The sequence below is a fragment of the Pelodiscus sinensis genome, chromosome 6, assembly GCF_049634645.1.
Source record: "Pelodiscus sinensis isolate JC-2024 chromosome 6, ASM4963464v1, whole genome shotgun sequence".
NCBI lineage: Eukaryota > Metazoa > Chordata > Testudines > Trionychidae > Pelodiscus > Pelodiscus sinensis.
The window spans coordinates 106,454,283-106,476,968 of record NC_134716.1 but is presented as its reverse complement, the minus strand read 5'-3'; the positions used below and the strand labels follow the sequence as shown (position 1 = coordinate 106,476,968).

Below are 22,686 nucleotides of genomic sequence, written 5' to 3'. Positions count from 1 at the left end.
GAGCCCTCTGTACTATAAGGGAAGCCCCAGACACCATCTTGTCCTGCCACTCCATTCTCCAGCAACCCATCTTGCACTGGTGACAAGCCAGCTGGACGATGTTTTAAATGTAATGAGCTGGGGCCTGTGAAGGCCAACTGCTCCAATAGCACCAGCAGAGTGCAGTTCATTGCACTGGGGTTACACTAAGTCCTCAGACCCAGATGCCTTTCAAATATCCCAGAGCAAAGGGAGGCCTTTGAGTGTGGGGGAGAAGCTTATTGCATGGAGCGACACTGGAGACAGGTGTCAGCAATTGACACTGAAGCGGTAGTTCTAGGGAACATCAAGGACAAGAGCTTGTGCCAGGCACTAACAGATATTTTTGCCAGGGGAGGTTGGCCCTCAGACATCCTTACAGATTCTGGAACCAATTTCCTGACAGAGACAATGAAACTTCTTTGGGAAGCTAATGGGGCGAACCATTTGATTATCACCCTTTACTACCCAGATGGTCACTCAAACTGCATACGCTGTTTGGGGGAGACTCACTCTTCTCACAACTGTACCCATTGCAATTCCCTGATGGCGAGAGCCAGAAAAGATCATGAGCTCTTCCTCAGGATGATTCTATTTGAAAAAGCTTTACAGCCTGCGGGGGAACAACCTACAGTGCGGCAAGAACCTCCCCCGCCTTCCAGGAATTACCCGAGAGCGAGAGCCTCTCCATCCCGCTCCCTTCCAGCCTCTTCCTCTCCCAAACGTAGAGGAGAGGCACACCAGGCTGGGAAGTCCCCTGCCACTAAGGCTTCGGGGCGATCCTCCCACTCAGCACCAGCATCGAGGCGCGCAACAGCTGAGCGGCCCCGGGAGCACTCTAAGCAGCCAGCATGGCAGGAAAAGCCGGCGCCGCTTCAAACCACGGTGCTGCTTGAAAGCGCGGCACCGCTTCCAGCCCCGGCACCGCTTCAAGCCTCTGTGGCGCCGAAAGCTACAGCACGGCTTAAAGCTGCGGCGCCAATTAAAGTCACGGCACCGCAGCAAAAGGATGGGCAGCCTCTGAAGCCACTGGCACCAGCTGATGCTCCGCTGGTCCTGCCACAGCCAGACAAACAGCCAGATGAGGCTGCTAGGGATCAGCCCCAGCAAGAGACTGATCCACACAGCAGGCATCACTATTCGTGCCTGCCCTCTACTTCTTACTCTCCTGGGAGGTCTCCATCAAGGCAATCCCCTCCCAGGTCGATATCACCGTTATCTCTTCAGGACGGTCCCCTTCCTGATGATGACCACCGCACGGTCTACTCCTCGTGACATCCATCACCTGGGAAGGCTCACTCCCACCATTATAGGGCTCCGCCACAACATAGCCCATGGCACCCATACTGGCCTTACCCACCTCCACCTTATCCACCGTAGTGGGGACCGTGGGAACACTGGAAGCCATATGGACACCACTCCCCACCTCACTCCACTGCATCCCGGAGAAGCTTGCCTTGGCCACAGCCCCTACCTCCAGCAAGTCTTTCGGAGGACGAGGCGGAACGAATCTCAGACAATGATGCAGATACTCAGTCAATAAACATCACACACTCTGATGCCCTTAATGCGCAACCAGATGACGCCGTAGTACCATCAGACACTGGAACAATTGACGATCTAAAACAGTTCCAAAAACTATTCAAGAGAGTAGCGACAAGCCAGAATGTCTCCCTCCAAGAGGTGCAAAAGAAACAATACTAATTGCTAAAGAATCTACATCCCACACTACATGGCAAGATTACCCTGCCCATAGATGAGGCAATAATGGAGAGCTCAGAAGACCTGTGGAAGACACCTGCATCCATTCAACCAACTAATAAGAAAATTGACAGAAAGTACTTTGTCCCCTCAAAAGACAACAACTTTCTCTTCACTCACCCACAACCTAACTCACTAGTTGTGGACTCAGCACAACAACAAGCGAAGCTTCCACAATATAGGACGGGCAATGCAGACAAGGACCACAAAAAGTTGGACTCCTTTGGCAAGAAAATATACTCCTCTTCCACTCTACAACTCGGAATATCAAATTACTCTGCTCGCTTAGCAAATCACAACTTTGACAACTACTCAAAACTGGGAGAATGCCACACCTCCCCGACTCCAAAGGACCCATCTTGAAATCAATAGTTCATGAGGGCCATATGATCACTCGCACCGCTCTCCAAACAGCAATGGATGTAGCTGACACTGCAGCCCAAGTTACAGCTACAGCGGTGGTGATGCATAGAGCTTCTTGGCTCCAGTCGTCTGGAGTTCCCCGCGAACTCCAGCCCAAAGTGGAAGACTTGCCATTTGACAAGCAAAAGTTATTTGCAGCCACTACGGACGAAATGCTCCACAACAGCAAAAATTCTAAGTCCCCACTTCGCACGTTAGGCATGTACACGCCACCCTATAAACGCAGGCGATACACCCCATATAATTAATATATTCGATACCGATATGGACAATACAATCGACCACAGAGGCCTTATGAAGACACCAGACCAGGACAGCAAGGTTCCAGAAGGCGACCCAACCAAGCCCGCCCACTGGCTACTCAACCATCTAAGCAGCAAATTTGAACATTTGGTCAAGGGCCTGCAAGACCTCCCTCACGATCTAGCACCACCTCAACATGGCTATCTATTCAACCACCGCTTGTGCGCCTTCCTCCCACAGTGGGAATCCATAACATCGGACCGCTGGGTCCTAGAGATAATTCGAGTGGGCTATACCATCCCTTTTATTTCTATCCCTCCTATCCTTCCCCCTACCCTGTCCCTTTTCAGGGACCACTCTCACGAAACCCTTCTAAAACAAGAGATCAATCAGCTCCTCATAATCGGAGCTATAGAAAGGGTACTCCAAGAGTTCCACGGGAGAGGGTTTTACTCGAACTATTTCTTGACCGAGAAAAGAACAGAGGGTTGGAGTCCTATATCAGATCTCTGCAAACTGAACACATTTTTCAAGAAACAGCGTTTCAAGATGGTCACTCTCTCCGCAATCATTCCTGTGCTAGATCAAGGGGACTGGTTCGCAGCCCTCGACCTCCAAGATGCCTATTTCCATATAATCATCCACCCCTCCCACAGACGCTACCCACGCTTTGCGCTCAGTCCAGACCACTTCTAATTCAAGGTTCTCCCCTTTGACTTCTCATCAGCTCTGAGGGTATTTTCGAAGGTACTAGCGGTCGTAGCTGTGTACCTCAGGCGGCAGAATGTTATCATATACCCCTACCTGGATGACTGCCTTCTAAAAGGATCCTCATTCGCTGAAACCACCTCTATGATACATAGGACCACGGCCCTCCTCAATCGTCTAGGTCTCCTGATCAACAAAGACAAATCAACGCTGCACCCAGTCCAAGATATAGATTTCATTGGCACACGACTGGACTCCGTTACAGCCCGAGCATACCTACCTCGGCAGCGTTTCGCAACTATACAGGAAATTATAACCGGGATGCTCACAATGCCTACCACCACAGAACTTAGATGCCTCCGACTAATGGGACACATGGCTTCCACCACCTACATAGTCCACCATGCTCGCCTACACTTTCGATGCTTCCAGCTCTGGGTGGCGACCGTTTACATCCCATCACGACACCCTCGAAGCAAAAGGGTTCCTATCCCACCAAACGTGCTTGCATCTCTACGATGGTGGACTGTACCAAACAATCTTCTGGCAGGGGTCCCATTCCAACAAACCGAACCCACTATCCAAATTATCACGGATGATTCCCTCCTTGGCTGGAGTGCACATATGGACAGCCGCGAAGTTCAGGGCAGGTGGTCCCCAAACGAGACACTCGTGCACATCAACCTTCTCGAATTAAGAGCAGTAAGGAATGCTTGCGCACATTTTGCATCCGACATCACCAATCATACAGTTCGCATCCTAACAATATTTGCACGATGTTCTACATAAACAGACAGGGCGGAGCCCGCTCCCGCTCCCTATGCATGGAGGCTATTTGCCTCTGGAACTCGTGCATCTGCAACCAGGTCACCCTCATAGCATCCTACCTGCCAGAGGTGAACAATACCAGAGCGGACTCCCTCAATCGAAACTTCACCTTAGACCACAAATGGGAACTACACACGGAGGTCACAAACTCAGTTTTCTACCAGTGGGGACGGCCATCTATAGACCTCTTTGCTTCGGCCCAGAATACCAAATGTCCCCAGTTCTGCTCACGTGCGGGACTTGGCAAGCACTCTCTGGGGGATGCCTTCCTAATCAAATGGGCAGCCCCCCTACGTTATGCCTTTCCCCCCATACCTCTCATCCCAAGAGTCCTATGCAAAATCCTGAGATACAAAGCCCTAGTCATCCTGATTGCCCCATCATGGTCTTGCCAAACCTGGTACCCATACCTCCACAAGCTAGCGGTCCAGCCTCCCCATCCACTACCATACTGGATAGACCTACTATCTCAGGACAATGGCAGGATACTACATCCCTAACTCCGTACTCTGCATCTTCAGGCGTGGCTTCTTTCTGGTTCTGAGATAGAAGACTGCTGCTCGCAGCAAGTAAAAGACATCCTCCTCCATAGCAGGAAGCAATCCACTGAAAAACCTACCAGGAGAAATGGATACAAGTCTCTCACTGGTGTCAACACGCCAAAGTGGAACCCCGGGTCTCTCCACTGAATACCATCCTAGACTACATTATGGACCTTAAAGCATCAGGACTGTCAATTTCCTCTCTAAGAGTACATCTCTCTGCAATAGCAGCATTTCATACCTCGGTGGACAGCTTCTCCATTTTTAACCATCCTATCACGAAGAGGTTCCTCAAGGGACTCCAAAATGTGTACCCACCATATAAGGCTCCACCCTCCTTGTGGGACCTAAATCTCGTTTTGGACTACCTCACCAGACCTCCTTTTGAACCATTGGCAACAATAACACTTCCCTTCCTTTTTATGAAAATCTGCTTCCTCTGAGCCATCACCTCCGTCAGAAGGGTGAGTGAACTTGCAGCACTAATGTCGGAACCCCCTTACACAGTTTTCACTCCAGTTTAGCAAAAGGTTTGAGTACATTTGGCATGTTAACCATGCTTAGAGACTTGGACAATTTGATGCTAAATTGAAATGCTCCCCTTCTGCCAGTGTCTTCAAATCATACCAGGGCCAGACTGACCCCCTAGAGGTGTCCATGACTGGGGGGCTGAAGGAATTGGTACAGCTGATGAGCTAGTGGAGTACATTTAGAAAACTACCGTTTTCATGAAAGTGGCAGGTTTAGGGAAACTTCTTGCAGCATGGAACCAAGAAGAGCTGATGACCCAGTTAGCTTCCCTCTGTGCAAGGGATCCAGTCTATACTGGGATAACATTGTGTATAGCAGGAGATTAGACCTGGAATTAGTGGCAGATGAATATGAGGAACTGGAACAGAGAGAGGCAAATGCTGCCACTGACTCTCTTTTTGGCCTTTAGACTCAACCTCATTTCCCCATCTGTAAAGGGAGTACAACAGAGAGGAAAAGCATCCACAGGATTAATGAATAATCTAAGGCACTTTGAGGAATACATAATACATTAATGGTTCCCTTGGGGGGTTTTTACTTCTTTCTTGAGAGCATCTAGAACAGTTGGACTACTGGATTAACCAATATTTTATGAATTCCTCTGTAATTAATATAATATTCAAATAGTTATTTTTTCTTTCTAGGTGAAGAAAGCTATTTTTTCCTTTCTGAGTGATTTCTTTTTCAGTCTACAAATGGTTTAGGGCTGTCTTTACACCCATGCTTTTGTTTACAGTTAGGGATGATTTCTCTAAATTTAATCACATTTCTTTCCCTGTGGTTTTCTCAGATAAGGTGTTTACATTTAGTGGCACCTCAGATTCTAGTACTATTCATATTTATAGGAATCAGCTGTGGTGTAATTTGAAGCGCTCAACACCTAAAATCACAAAATGCTCTGCAGCTCAAATCACATGTTTTCTAAATCATATCCTTTTTACACACATACATGATACTGTCTGCTTACAATTTGGTATTCATTTATGACATTTAATTTTTTAACAATTATTTTCCTTTTCTTCCAATTCTTAGAATTTTCACCAGAAAGAGACAGAAAAATTATTCAGTATTTTAAATTTCTTAATTCTCCTTTAATTATGTCCTTGCAGCAATGTTTTAAAATTGTGTGTGTGAGTGTGTGTGTGTGTGTAAATTTGAACAGTTTAGCTTGGCTGACTAAAACTGTTTTTAAACTATGTGCACCTTAAGCAGTAAACTGTGTCATCAAAAACTACTAACGTGGGTATGTTCTTATTAGATGCACGAGTAAGGCACTTATGGACCCATGCTCTCCAATGCAACATAGGCATTGATTGCCTCGCTACCCAGGGCGTGCTTAATACTCCCCCCCCCCTTTTTTAACCCAGGTCCTGCCCCCTCTCCACCCCCTGCTCTTTCCACTCTGCCCTGTCCCTCAGGCACGCTGTTCTGCAGCGCGCAGGAAACGCTGGGGAGGGAGGGGGAAGCTTATCTGAGGGTGGGCGTTAAACACAGACAAAGGCAGCGTCAGGGGGTTGGGTGCGAGGCAACGTTCTCTTTGTGTTGTGAGGTGAACGCCGCTGGCGCGTCCCTTACCTCACGCGCAAGGGTCAGTTTTTGAACGTTAACGACGACTTTGCGTCCCGCGAGTGCTAACCCGCCTCGGCTACTTCCTGCAAGACGAGTCCGCCCCTGTGCCCAGCTGCACGTTGCTCTCCCAAAACAGCAGCCAGGCCCTACTCCACGCTTTTCAGCCTCCTTTTAAAGGGACAGCTCCCATTTCTCTCTCTCATTTCTGTGGCTGTTACCAAAAATGACAACTACATACAAACCGTAGAATAGTCAAACAGCATTCACACTTATTACTGAAGCAAAATGCAGGACAATGTAGCACTTTAAAGTCTAACAAGATGGTTTATTAGATGATGAGCTTTCGTGGGCCAGACCCACTTCCTCAGATCCCAGGAAAGCTCATCATCTAATAAACCATCTTGTTAGTCTTTAAAGTGCTACATTGTCCTGCATTTTGCTTCAGCTACCCCAGACTAACACGGCTACATCTCTACCACACTTATTTCTGAACGTCAACCATAGGAACCAGTTTCTGACACTATCCATTCCAGGCTCCCCCCACTTCGGTGGCATTCAATGAGCATGAAATCTCTGTAGGTTATTTCTCTGAATCAGAATTTTATTCTGTCAAGGAGAGAGATTTTATTATTCTTCCCTCTTAGGCACATTACTTCCTTTTCGTTAGGAATTTAAACGGGAATCTAGGAAACTGAAATGAATGTAATTATTAATCATGTCCTAATATTTATTACTTGATTTGGTCCTGTTAGCTAGGACTTAGACGTTCAACTTTCATTTTTAAAACAAATGCAGGCTTCTGGTGACAGCACTGCAGAAGTCATTTGAAACATTGGCAAGCAGATTTCTATGAGCCACAACTGTAGTGCATACAGTTGTCACTCACTATTTTAAATCCTAGTGAAAATGTGGAAGTTTTCCATGTGAGTCAGCCTTTTGCATTTTCATTCTGGAAAATTTATTCTAACAAACAGAAAACACAGAAGACAGATACATACCCTTGAAGGACCCATTGGCACTTTTGCTCTTGCATAGGTCTAAATAAGAGAAAGTTTCATGCATTTCTCTCAAACAGGAAAATTATCAAAGACTTAGGGGCTTGCTATACTGACTAATGCAGTGTTGCTAGCCCTTGAGATTTTGTAGAGTTTTGCAGCATTTGATATTTTTCTTAAAGCCCCAGTTTAAGTGAGCTCATGAGACTCTCAGGTTTCGTAGTTTGTTTTCAAGAGTACATTTGTATCCTACATATTTGAAGATGAAAGGTTGAAAACATGATCCTATGTGCATACCAAAGATGTAGAAACCACAAATAAAAAGAACACCAAATGTATAATTTTAAAAAAATGGCTGATTTTAAACCAATCTCATGATTTTTTGGGACTAAACTTCTGATTTTTATATGCTTGGAGTTGTCAGTACTGTACTTGGCACTTCCATCTTTTGCAGAATTTTACCCTAGAAATATTTTAGAGAGTTTTACATATTTTTATTGGTACAATTGTCTTTTTATCCTTCCATCTATACAACAAGGGTTTTTAGCAATATGATACCAACCATCCAGGCCCTAAAGGGAAAGGATATTTGAAACTTCAGAGGCCAAAGGATATTGCAGGGCTAAAATTGGAAAATTTCCCTTTTCAATACTATGAAGCTCCTATTTCTATCTCTGCAGTGTCATGTAGTATTTGAACCTGAAACCTTTCCTAAACGTTTCTCATCTTGCTCTTCAGAATACTGTCATTTTGGAGATAGAAGAAGGAAATAATTGTGTCATGCTGATGTTTAAAAAAAAAATCCCTGAATGGTAGATGTTTTGAGGTGTGGAATGGAAGACGTAATCTCATCAGAGATGGATTAGTGAGGAAAGTGCAGGTTAGTCAAAAGTACTCATTAGATTGTGTCTAACCACATAAATCTGCAATTTATCACAGGGATATCACCATAACGTGTGTATGAATGGACAATGTGGCATGGATTGTTAAAAGTGACTAGTTATTCTGGGTGCCACTTCTGTTCTAGACCAATCTGAGACAATTGGGGGAGGGCTGATTTTCAAAAACCCTTCCCTAAATTCTCTCATAATGCTGAGCATGTGCACAAACTGGTCATCAAGAAATAAGAAAAACATATATTCTGCAAAGCTTTTTTTTTTAATTTCAGCTCCTTCACCCCATCCATTTTTTCTTTAGCTGGTCAGGAGAGTTCAGGAAAAAGAAATCTGGTATATAAATCCAGTATATATGTTATTCTATGGTCTGACTGAATCCTTTTAGTATAGCTTATGCCTGCTTAACAAAGACCACTATTAATTACTACTATTGATAATATACGTAGGTCCCAATAAGGATTGTGCTAGGGACTGTACAAACACATGTGAAGACTAAGTCTATGGTGTTCAGCATTACTCTGGAACAAAGGTTCTTGAAGGCGATATTGTTTATTCAGTGACTCACTTACCAGTTGCCCTTACATAACAGAGCATTAGATTCTGTAGTGTTCCTCTGCCAGACTTTCTGTCTGGGAGCTTAAATCACTTCAAGGTGCAGTGCCCAATGCCACAAGCTTCTTGCCCAGAAAAGTTTATTCTATGGCATTTCTCTGATCCAGCTCAGAACTGTATTAATCCCCCCCACATTTTTCTTCCAGGTTTTAGCACTCAAAGACCCAGTATTTAAGTTTGTCTCAAAGACAAATATTATTTTTTTCTCCAAGAGCTTTTAACTTATTCTTGAAGCTTCACTTCAAAGGGCCTTAAGTACATATTGAATAGAGCTGCGCTTAAGCAGTTGCCTAAATGTTTTGCTGGACCAGAGCCTTCGTGAAGGGAGACAAAGTCCCAGAGCAGATGAATTTTGAAGTAAAGCTCAGAAAGTGAAACAAAATTTATGTTTGGTTTACAGTATTTCTTTATACTTTTTTTTTCTTTTCATTGTGGTCCCCTGCTTTCCCACCTAGAGAAAATACAAAATGGAAATCCCCTTAACAATATTGTTCTGATAACAAGATTGCACACATTCAACCAAAATATTATGCCTAAAATGCTTTTTTCTTTCAGTTTGCTTTGCTTGTGACAGAAAAGTGAGTGAGAGAGAGATGATCAAAGTGATAGTCCACTTAAATGATAAACAAGAAGAATTTAAAGAGAGATGGTTCATTTTTTGTGTGATTCAAGTTGAGAATACAATTCATGTGTGTTACAGCTGGAAAAGCAGCAAAAATTGTTATTAGCGAAGGGGTTCATGTTCTAATAATTTTGTGCATTTTATTGGCCAGATCTTGGAATCTTTACACAATATTTCCTAAGAGAAAACAACGTAGACCTGGCTATCCATGCAGAGTTGGGGTTAGAGATATAAGAGGTCACCTCATACAAAGGGCCTGAGCAGTGGAGGTTGCATAATTCAAAGTTGTTTGATCCAAAGCCCATTTGATTTGAGTGGACTTTGGATCATCCCCATGGAATCCCAAAAGAGGAACTAGAATAATGGCTTTGCTCTCAAAATCCCACAGTCAGTGAATGGACTGCTGAGGCTAGAGACTTCTCAAGCAGTGACATCAGCAGAAAGGGTGCAAACTGTCAGTGGTGGCCAAAGTGACAGAATAGCTGGTTAAAATTGTCTAGAGAGGGGAGTCTGACTGAAGAAGAGTTAGTAGAACCCTGAGGGAAAAATGTTGAGAGCTTAATATAGTGTCGTGAACCCCAAAAGCTCTCCACCTCTTAGATCATGATACGCTCCAGAGGGGAAAGGGTCTTCAGGAGAAGGGGCCATCCTATAGCCATCCCAGTAACCTAGCACCAAAGACTGGCACTGAGAGATGACATCAAACATAAACAGGTCATGGTACATTGTCTGTATATATTTGTAAATAGGTAAGCTCAAGATAAAGCAGTAGATTATATTTTATTCTTAGCAAAGTAAACAAGACCAGTTATTTTCTTGAGATCTTCATCTAGCCCTGATACATGCTAATGAAGGGTTGGCTCCCCTACCGTTGGGATTGATGCTGCAGTGATTGATCCACCGGGGATTGATTTAGTCAGCCCAGTGAAAACCCACTAAATTGCCTCCCGATCACTCTCCCATCAACTCTGGTATTCCACCCAAACAAAAAGAGTAAGGGAAGTCAATAAGACTTCCCAGACTCTCTGATCCACCCAGTATGGTGTGAGCCCCACACTAAGTAGATCTGCGCCATAGCTGACTTGAGTTACACTATTAATGTGACTCAAATTGCATAGCTTAGTTCAACTTTTCCGCATAGTGTAGACCTGCCTTTAGTTATTTAGACTTTTCACTCCCACGTGTTAAAGTAATGCTACCTAATTACCACATGCAAAAGGGGCTTCCCAGTTCCTGGAGATTAAAGGCAAAAATTGTTTAACTCTAAAAGTCTAGAGGAACCAAGAAGTGAATAAATACTTGATGGTGGCAGCAACAATACAAAAAAAGAGTCATTAAATAGATTTGTGTTTATGTGGTGGTTCGCTGAAAGGGAAGCAAGGCATCACAGAGACTCAGAAACACTAGCCCACATCACTCAATGACTAGTCTGCCCCTGAATTATTTTAGTGTATTGGTGTGGAGGAGTTGGAGACACAGAAAGAGGGGGAGGAAATATTTAACACCTCTTCTGTTTGACTCTGCAATTTGCTTCCTTTGCATCTGTCTGTTAGGTCTTGATTCTGAAAACTGTGAGTAGTCCCACTTCGTATATAGACCAGTCACATGAGTAAGCGTTTGTGGACTGACCCTTTGCATTGCAATCTGTTTGGGGCAGGGAGTGCCTTTATTTTTGTCTTGTACAGTATCAAGAAAGTTGTTGGTGGTTAGCAAGTAATACATAATTGCATTTATATTTATCAACAATTAAAGCTCAACTACCACTTTTAGTCTGGAAGATCTCACGGTGCTTTACAAATTCTCTCTCCTGGACAAACATGTATTCACAGTGGGTTCAGTGACATGATATAGCTGTAAATGAGGGCAGAATTTAGCCCCTAGTTCTGTGGTATGTCTGATCTCCATGGACTTTAGCCCACCTCACATATGGGCCCTATCACATGCTCACGAAAATTACAAATAAAATCCCACTGATGTCAGTAGGAACAGGATTGCGGCCACATTGAACCACACTGAAATCAGTGTGAGTATGTTTGCTGACTTCAACGAGCTTTGGATCAGACCCTTAGATGGAAATCAGAGGCATTTTTAAAATAAAAGTTCCACGAGTATTTTCACTCTGGTTTCCTGGTTCACTCTCTGCCGCTTGTCATCCTTTTCAGTGTGTTTACACTTCCCCCTGCCTGCGGTTGCTTTATCAGAGCAGTGGATTCATACTTCACCCTGGGTATAAAGCAACTGAGTGAGCTCTTCTCTCACACAGAGGCACACACACAGCCAAATGTGCTCAGAATGACACGGCTCACCATAGCGTTTGGCATTTTACTTTTTTTTCTTCTTCACACCACTTCTGGAGAAGATGGTTCTTCAGGGGATGAGGATGGTGAGTCATTTCACATTTGCCTTCAGGATCATGAATAATTTGAAAAGGTGATTTTAATGAACTCAAACTTCTACAACATGCAAGTGCAGCCGTTAAACAAGAAGGGGTTAACATTTTAGTTCTTAAGTTAGCTGCTCTAATATTCATTATTCATGGGATTTTTTTTATTCTGGTGAATTGTTTATATAGATATCTATGCCCAGTCCTGCATCCTTGTGCCCCCTCTAACTCATATTAACACCAGTGAAAGACTGGTTTGCAGAAGGAATGCAGGATATGCGCTAATTAGCCACTCTCATTATTGTTAGCTTCTGCATAAGAATTACTATTGTTCAAGGCTTGCAAGTAAAGAATTAGTTCAATCCATTATGGTTTGGAAGTACACGAAAATGCCATGTGAAAAGGGTAAGGCACTGACTCTGCTCTCAGAATCTTCATAGGGAAAAATAAATTGCTAGAAACAATCCAATCTGCTCCATACTAGAGGCAAAAAAATCCTATTCAGAATATTATTTTTGAGCTCCAGAGATAGGTTATCTCAAGCAGGGAGTGCCTCTATGATGCAAGGGATGCTTTCTAATCTCCTCCTTTCAGCAGGGGAGGACAGCATTTAAACAAGGGGCTTCAAGGAGCTACCTGCAGTACATCACTGATGTATGTTTATCATAAAAACACTAGAATTAAATCTGTGGCATTACAGTAATAATGACCTTCGTTCAATGAATTGAATTATTTCACTTAGACAGTTATAAGTATTTTGCAGCAGAAATCATCTCATTCATAAATATGCCTCACAATTTAGACATTTTATACATATTTCTGCACTGCAATCAGGAAAATTTCCCATTGCTTTCGATGAGAATATTGCCTGACGCACAACTTGAGCCTTAGGTCCTTTAAATTGCCTAGGACTGGAGCCTGAAAGCCTTTACTCACATGAATAATCCTCACTCATAGTCATAGGAGTAGTCCTTTTAAAGTCTGAGGCAATGTGTAGATAAGGACAAAGGACTAGTCGCTCTCAATTACCAGTCATTTAGGTTCTTAGCATTTTGTTTTTAAGTGATTAATGGCCTGAGTTCAGTTTTTAATGGTAGGGTAAGTACTATGTACCTATGCAAACTTTTAACTGTAATCCTACTAGTTCTCTCTGTTTTTCCCATCTGAAAGTGAATTATGTATTTATTACGCCAGAACAAAGATGTGATACGTGGCAGATTATCTAGTTAGAAGCATATAAAGAACAAACTGGTTTACAGTTTGTTTTCTCATGTTACATAATTTGTTCCTAATCCCCCAATCCCTTTCTCAGGTGAATGGTTCCATTGACATCAACATTAATAAACATACATTGAAATCTCTGAAATCACTGGGACCACTCATCTCTGACATTTATTATTAACCCTGTCCCCTTTCAGTCACAATTTCTTTGCCATCAGCTACAAAGGGAATGGGATTGGGCCCTTGTTAAACACAGAAACAGACCCTGAAAACTCTTAGTAAATAGTCCCATTGACTTCAGTGGTCCTGCTTTCAGGATAAGTGTTTGTAGGATGGGGTCAGCTCACATAAGAAGTATTTTAACAGTTTATTTTCCACAGATAACTTCTAAATACAGGAGATACTCTTTCAGATGTCAGCAATACAAGAAAGACTACTCAAAATATCCCTCATGGTTCAAAGTAATGATCATTTTGGTCTATGGCAATTTAAGACCCTGATCCTGCAGCCATTTACCCATTTACATCTGTGTTTAATTGTTAACCAAAGCATTTTAAATACATATTAGAATATTATGTACTATATATATATTTATATTGAAAGAGTACATGAATATTCTTTTTAAATCGGATATTGCATGTTAATTATTAATCTAGTATTTTAATTGATCATTTTTCATTGCTACATATACTTCTGATGATTCAAAAAAGTTTCATTCTTAGTGCAGGCATTCAGCGCCAGACATTGCGCACTGCCGTTTTGCTTTATGTAGACTTCCACCTCTATTCAATCAGTCCAAAGCCAGTTCTAGACTAGTACTGACTGGAAACTGCCTCTCTTTAATAGTCTTGGTGAAATAAATGCCTTACTCCAGCGCCAGATATCCATGTAAGAAAAACTATTTCCACTTCTGTTGGCACAAACTGGCAACCTTGGGGCGTTTATCTGCAAAGGAACCAAAAATGGAATGGACACAGAATGATTACTGCGACTGATAGCTCCTTTGCCCCTACACATTGGATGTAGTGCTAGACTTAGGCTAAGTCTACACTACAAGTTTTCTTGGCAAAAAATGTGCTAAAGAGAGACTAATGTCCTTAAGTCATGATCTCATTTGCATATATTCTGCCCATCCATTTTTACACTAGGGGATTCTGTGCTAAAACAAGCAGTGTGGATGTTTTCTTTTTGCGCACACTCCTTGTTTTTGAAGAAAACCCCCTAGCGCAAAAATGGATGGGCAGAAAATATGCAAATGAGATCACGGCTCATGCAAATGAGTCCCTCGTTAGCATTTTTTTTGCCGAGAAAACTCATAGTGTAGATGTAGCCTTAAAGAAAACATCCTTTTAACATTGTTACCTTGTCTTATCCTATCTCCGCCCTGTTTGCTTGTTCCTTTCACCCACTTCTGAGAACTTGTCATTCAGAATGTAAGCTCTGAGGAGAAAGTGCTGTCTTTTACAATATGTGTGCACAATGTCTAGTACAATGGGGCCCTGGCTTTTGACTGAGGTCTAAAGGGCACTAGTGTAATATAAATAATAATGAATAATACCTCACTCCAGCGATACTCCCTTCACTTCAGAGTTGAGGCACATTGGCAGGGCTGCTTCCCAGGCTGTACCTGTTCTGTAGATAAAAAGAAAACTTAATTCTGCAAGGGCATCAGTCCTACATCTTTCTTCAGCATTCAGTTCCCTTAAGTTAGAAGATGGCGGTCCAAGGATGGGGCTTTGGAGGACAGCGCTTTATATTTCATCGTTCCCATCCCCAGAAAGCAGGAAGGAACAGAAGTTAATACAGCCTGGCTTTCAGACAGCTAATGCTCACAGTGCCCACTACAGAGAACAGTGCTATTCCTTCTTACCCACATTCTTGCTGGCTTCTGTGCACAGATACCAAGGGGAGAAAGCTCTTTCCATTCCTCCCGGTGGACTTGCCCTGGGGCCATTCACAATCTAACCCTTCACTGTCAGTTCTGCTGAACTTGGGATGGAATTATTTCTCTCAGAAGTTTGTTTATTTTGCTATCCCTGGTTTGACACGCAAGAGCTTTTGACATGAAACGCTTATCCAGTCAAACAGCAATTGTTTTATGACTCATCAAGGCAAACTTTGAAGAAACTGTGTTATGTGACAAGAAGTTCAAGATTTCCCTGCAAACCTAATGGTATGACATTTGACAGAAACAGATGGCACAGTAAAAATGTGCTGAAGTGCTCAATCACATGCACCAGCATGAGGTGATTTGAAATGAGATCTCTGAAAACTGAGCCTTAATTTTCTATCTCTTGTTAATAATCTGACAGCAAAACACAAGTATTGGTTCCATTTCACATACTTTTTTTGGGCGGGAGGGAGGGCACAAGCTATTGTGCAAAGATAGGCTATTGACAAATTGTAGAGGGCTCAGAGAAGAGCTGCAAGGACTAGAAAGGGTTAAAGGAATAGAAAACATGCTCAATAGTGATAGACTCAAGGAGCAAAATCTTAGTTTAACAAAGAACAAGTTAGAAGGTCATTTAATCACCATCTATAAGTACCTACATAGAGAACAAATGTTTAATAATGGGTTCTTCAATCTAGCAGAGAAAGGTATAACGTGATCCAGTGGCTAGAAGTTGATGCTAGACACCTTCAGACTGGAAATAAAGTGCATATTTTTTATTGTGAGGGTAATTAACCATTGGAACAATTTCCCAACGGTCATGGTGGCTCCTCTATGATTGGCCATTTTAAAATTAAGAATGGATGTCTCTTTAAACAATTTGATGGTGGCATTATTTTGGGGAAGTCCTGCGGTCTAAATGCAGGAGGTCAGACTAGTGATTACAATGATCTCTTGTAGTCTATGAGTAGTCTCAGACAACTTGGGCCTGTCTAGACAACTATTATTTGTACCTGTTTAGCTACAATAATATATTTACTCTGGTGTATCTTTCAAAGTAGATGTGCTGCATCAGAATAATAAGGGGCTTAGGTCAGTTTAAAACATCAAAACCATTAGCCCTAGTATAGAAAAGTTCTAGGTTTTGGCCCTTCTATTTCAGTCCCAAACAGTAACTTTTTTGATGTTGTATGAGAAATGGAGTCCTGGATGTGTCAGTGAAGCTAATTTTCCAAATAAGACTTAAGACTAGAGATCTGGGGTTCCTGGTTTGCTACTGGCACTCTGTACATATTTCGTGCTATGCCGAGCATGTCATGAGATATCACACCTTCAAAATCACAGTATCATGATTTCTAGGAAATGTTGACAGATTTTGAAAATGGTTCCCATTTTGCTCTTGGTAGGAGGTTTGTACATGATTCTTACAATTAATATATGACTACCTATGAACAATATGGCTGTTTCAAATTCATGCAAATTTACATTCTGTACTGTAACAACACACTGCATATATATTGCATAGATCAAAGGGAGTTCTATGTATAGAGGGCTTCCAAGATCAAATCAGTACTCACTCTTTTAATGGTAAAAGCCAAGATTAGGCTCTCTAAACCAATTTTAGCCCCTTAATGATGGAAAGTAACAGTTGATACACTAGCTATCCTGTTTCTCCGTGAATATGAGTGTCACAATGTGTGGAATTCACCATTTGTGCAGTGAGTTGCCATTTATTAAACCTAGAAAAAAAGAAAAAAACCTATTATTTTATAAAACTAAAATGTTGAACTTAAACTCCTGTAAAGCACTTTTAAGGAAAGAGCCTGTTTCATAATGAGACTACCAAATTGTATTTCAAACAAATTTGCTTAATTAATATTCCATACATTTTTTGTATAAAGGATGACTTAGACCTTGAAACTGAATGTTTCAGCCAACTGGAATTCATCCACAGTCTAACATGCAACTTCATGGAAGTGAACCTTAACAGCACTAACATTAATCTTACAGTATGGTAAGAAACTATACTATATGTCTGCAATCACAGTACTACAGGTTGGAATACATGGATGGAACAACTGGGGAAAGATCTGATTCTGAGTTTAGTATTAATTTTGAATGCAATTTTCTGGAAAATCAGGAGTTCCATGAGTCAGAATCTAACCCCCAAATAGGAAAATAAATCAGCTAAAAGGATATTTTAGCAATATTTTTAACTCTGTTTTTGTCACAGAGGCAGATTTTTGTCAGACTCTTGGTTCCTAGGTTTACTTTCGCTTTATCCTTTGGCTTCTTTTTCCTGAAACTGCAATCAGTTTTCCATCAGCAAAGAGGTGGATTGTTCAGCATCTAATAGTATTTCACACTAATTGTTCATTGTCAGGATATAATTTTTTAATTAGGGAAGATTTTTCTCAAAATCATCTTTATAATCAGCTGTATGACAGCCATACCCTGCCTCAGTTTCCTCTTTCTTTTGCCCATGAAAAGACCACCATTAGAAAGTCCACCTCTGGACATAACAATTAGAGACACCAGTGGAGTAATTCCCCCAAAACCTTTGTAATAAAGCCATTCTCAATAAACATTCAACAGTTTTTCCAGTCTCTTCATAGTAATCACAGTTTAAATGCGAGATAGCATCCAATCAATGTGGACACTATCTTTCAAAAAAGCAGATTGCTTTTTCCTTGCACTTTTGCTGTGTGGACGCTCCCTTTCGAAAGAAGTTTTTCTGGAAGATCTCTTCCAGAAAAGCTTCTTCCGAAAGAAGCCTGCAGTCTAGATGTAGCCCAACAGAGCATCTCAGTGTTCCACTTAGCTCAGGTTTTCCAAGCCTGGTGCCTTTTTTGAAATAACTATCCCAGGAAAACAGGGAGGCTGTTCTCTGCATGCTGCCAACAGTCCAGATTTATGGGCTCAGGATCATTTTGGAAGTCTCAATTTTTTGTATCTCAAAAATGGCAAATCCTGTTCCTCTCCTGATACTTTCCTGCCTGTCAGTCCAACCCTATTCAGGGAATAAATTACCAGAACTGATCCCTTATTCTGGGGCTTTTACCACACTCCTGCACTCAGACTTTTATGCTGTGGGCTCCCCAGAGAGCTCCCTCACACGGCTTCCTGCCTTGTTCAGGGCACATCCCTCCAGGGCCCATGATCTTGCTTCCACTGACCAAGCAGGATTTTTCCCTTTTGCCTTTCTCCAGGCCTGTTCCTTGTCAGGTGTTTACAGCTTTGGTTCTCAGCTCAGTTCTCTTCCATAATTCTGCACCAGCTCTCCTTAGAGCTCAGCTCTCTTTGCAAGATCTCCTGTAGCTCTTCTTTACTGCTTCCTATCTCTGATTTCTCTCACACTCTCAGACAGCACTCATCAGCCAATCTCCCCTTCCAAAAACCCGAGTACCCTCTGTCAAAGCCCAGTTAGGAGGCAGCTGATCAGTCACTGGTGAACTGGACTCCACTCTATCTTAAAGGGGCCAGTCACCCTGGGCCACTCTTTTTTTCCCAACTTCCAGCCTTCTGAACCAAACATCCTCTCTTATGCAGTGCATTTTCCCTAGGATACACCACACAACACTCCCTGCCTCTATTGTCTTTTTGTCTGCCACAAATTATTTCATCTTACAACCTTCTAAAATCCCCAATCTGTGCTCATTGTCTACTTGTAATACTCTCTACATTCTGTGAGCTTTGTTGAGCTGTGAACGGCACAGATAATCAAGTGTGGTTCAAAAAAGTGTAGTCAAAGCCAGATTATCAAAATGAACCAGTATCATCTAACGTTTTCCCTAATTTATTATAATTATTGTTTAATTAACATGGTGATTATACCTCTCCTGCCATCAATAGGAAATTTTGCCATTGACTTACATAGGATTAGCTCCCACAAGGCTCATTTGTAGTATATTTTAAAATTGTGATAAAATCTATTATAAAAAAGAGTTATTTTAACACTAACATCTCAAATTAAATGATAAAATCTCTTCTCTGTTTTCCTTAAACAGCCCTGCTAGAACTCCTAATGTGATTTCACAGATATACCTTTTGATCACTTCACCCAGAGATCCAGAATTAAAAAAACGGTATCTATATTGTGATCCCCTTATTTACATGGCATAATATAATATCTTATTCCATAGGGAATCTCACTGATGTTCATATAAATAGCCCTTCATAAGGATTGTCAAAGTGAGATTCTGGAAGCCAGCAGGGGAAAACAGCTGCTTAGATCCGTAGTTCCTGTTCAGCCACAATAAAATCCACCATTAGCGAGTATACTAAGGCCACTGGTTTTTTTTCTGGATGGTTTGTCTTGTCACTTCATAGCAGTAAATGGATTCAATGTTGACACTCCCTGTCTCCCGCAGACTCCCCAAAAATCACTAAGAAACAGAGGGTCTATGGCAGTCCTATGCAGGAAGAAAGTGGGTTCCCAATAGGACTAGACTAAGACTATAAAAGGCTAAATCAGACATCTTCAGAGAAGAGCCTACTCAGGAAAATACCAGAGCATTAAATTAATCCTAAAATTAGGGTCATGACTGCAGTACTCTAAGGGTACGTCTACACAGCAGAACAAAAGCCGAATTAAGCTACACAACTTCAGCTACATCAATTGCGTAGCTAAAGTCCAAATAGCTTAATTCAGCTTTTGGTGCTGTCTATGCAGCAGGAAGTTGAAGGAAGAACATTCTTCTTTTGACTTCCCTTACTCCTTGTAAAATTAGGGTTATAGGAGCCAGAGCAAGAAGTCCTCCATCTCAACATTATTTTGAAATACAGGCAGTCCCCGGGTTACGTACAAGATAGGGACTGTAGGTTTGTTCTTAAGTTGAATTTGTATGTAAGTTGGAACTGGTACATATTGTAGGGGAAACTCTAGCCAAACATTTTTCCAGAGCTCAGTTTTATTCTCCCACGCCTCACTTCCCTCAATCCTTTATTCTCAAGCTGAGGTGTCTGCTGAGAAAAGCCGCTCTGCGTCTCCCTGGTCTGCTGGGAGGGGGGGCACTAGCTTCACGTCTCCCTGGTCTGCTGGGGGGAAACAGCTAGTGCGGGGTTGCCTCACCCCGTTTGTAAGTAGGGATCTGATGTAAGTCGGATCCATGTAACCCGGGGACTGCCTGTAATGGCTTGCTGTGTAGACGTGCACTGTGGTATTTTGAAATAACTTCAGTAAATCCAAAATAATGCTGCTGTATAGACATACCCTAAGTCAGTTTGAAGAGGCTGTCCTCCAATAATAAGATCCTCTTTCAACATTCCTCTTTTTCTTCTGATTTTCTCTTCCCTCACCCCAAAAGGGGATAATTCTAGATATGAGTTTATGATTTTACTTTACAATGAATCGCAGATTGGGGCTGAATAAAAAAAATACCACTGTTATTACATAACTACACAGTTTAATCTCCTTAAACAGTTAACAGCTGTCTTTAGTATATTATTCTTTACCTTTAATAATGAAGAAGCTTGATTGTTACCTACCTTGTAGTATAATCTGATAATGGCTCTACTCCAGGTTACAGAACTTCCTTTTCAATGTTATCTTTCTTAGCTATGTTAAAATAAACAATACAAATGAATTTTAAAAGTCAAGTTGTAGGGACCAATTGTTCAAACCAATATTACAAAATTACTTACAAGTGTGTCTCATTTCTTTGATTTCAAAGAAATGCTGTTTGATTGCAAATACTTCACTATGGGCTTAGTAGTTGCATGTAGAATTGAGCTTGTGTTTTGCTCTATAGACCTAAGTGTCTTGGAACTCAAAAATCTAAAATCAGATACGTTGGGAAAATATTTAAGGATTTTTTTTCATTACAACTGAGAAGAAACTAACTCTGTGTCATGTTGGATCGATAGCACTACCTCCGAAGAGCGTATATGCTCAACTATGGAGAAACAAGGAAGCACATATTTTTTGTATCTCTACGAAATCATCTCGTGTAAGGAGATTTGTGTGGTCCTTAAGTCTAAGAGAAAGGACTGCAAGAGAGTGACTATAACTGATATTGGTAAGAGGCCAAATGCTTTACCCAGTAGTAAAAAGTGTAAACGATTGAAAAAAAATGTGCCAAAACCAACATTCACTCCAGATAAAGTTGGAGAAGATGATAGATGATTGAGGGGTCAAGACATGGCGAATTAAAACAATTTGTGGCCCTAAGCACAGAAAATATGTGGATATTCCTTACTAATCCCTCCCATCAAATCAGACATGATTGTATTTCATTCAGTATAGAGGACTTAGATGCTTGCCTATTCTCCTTTGCTTTTAATCTACTCCAATCAGTGGAGAGACTTGTGGATAGCAGATACTGCTCTGAAAGGTTTGTCTTCCTTTGCCAAGAAGCTTTGTGATTTAGGGCTGTTGTTAGATGATCAGTTACTTCCAAAATTCAAGGTGGCTGTGACAGTAGCTAATTGGGATAATTGCCTTCCTGCAATTATCCTTACTTTATCAACTCCACGTGAAATGTTGTAATGAACTGTATAGTGCAAAGTACAATAGTCTGACTGCTGTATTGGGATTGGAAGCACATTACAACAGTTCTCCATATTCTATGTTGGCTTCTTATTTGGTTCCAGACACAATTCATTGTTCTGATATTGTGCTCTAATGATTTGGTTCATAGGTTCCTGAGACACTGTCATCTTTCCCTGTGTATCATTGATACTGTTAAGATTAATTGATTCACTCTCAAAGCTAACAGTCCCTTAAATATTTGGGGCCCCTTGTCAGTATGTTCTCATGTGAGGATCCTTGATTCTTGAATTCACTTCTATTCTGTTCAGCTTTATACACTGCGCTAATGTGTGTTTAATCCTCAAGACACTGGGCAAATAATGGGTTGGTCAGACTTTCCTCTGAAGAATAAGGGGTTTCAATTCAATTGTGTTCAGCTGTCCCTATTATTTATACACTTGCATATCTTTCTGAAACATTCTCCTTTGAGTATGAAACTTTCCATCCTTGGCTTTTAGCCCAGGGGTAAATTGTTTATGAATAGCTTGAGAGAGTTCCCTTTTCTAATTTTTCATTTATGGCTATAGTGTGTGATGGAGAATAAATTTTTCTTATAAAAGGTCAATGTTTATTCATACATGAAAATGACTACATGAGAACACCTTCAAATTTGGTGTATCACCAGACTGTCCACACTGAAAGTATTTCCCAGATAATTATGGGGGCAAAAGTTCTAAATTAAGAATTTATTAGGCACTTAGTATGCTTGGCCGTGCACTTCCGCTAAATCTAATTAAGATCAGGCCCCTATTGGCTTCACTAGAGAGTGAGGTCATGTTATGACACAACTGGAGATTTCATATGAACTGGCATGACTTCATTTTCTAGTTAGGAAAATCCCCCCCAAGTGATATCCCTGAAAGAACTGAACATTCTGTTTGTGCAAGGTCCACTCTGGGACAGAAACTGCTGCT

General features: G+C 41.7%; 1 protein-coding gene across 4 annotated transcripts in view; it reads left to right on the top strand.

Moving 5' to 3' along the window:
• Nucleotides 1–7,099: 7,099 nt before the first annotated feature.
• Nucleotides 7,100–22,686, top strand: part of IL7R (interleukin 7 receptor) — a 38,657-nt gene continuing 23,070 nt past the window's right edge. Inside the window, exons 1-2 of one of the 4 annotated variants that reach the window (XM_075932542.1) lie at nt 7,100–7,198; nt 8,357–8,498. Coding sequence is in view for 1 of the 4 variants with exons in the window: in XM_075932539.1 (XP_075788654.1) it covers nt 12,041–12,131 (91 nt within the window). In the remaining 3 variants the exon portion in view is untranslated. Of the gene's footprint in view, nt 7,199–8,356; nt 8,499–11,974; nt 12,179–22,686 lie in introns of those variants that run through there. The other 3 variants (XM_075932539.1, XM_075932541.1, XM_075932540.1) reach the window with 3 other exon arrangements.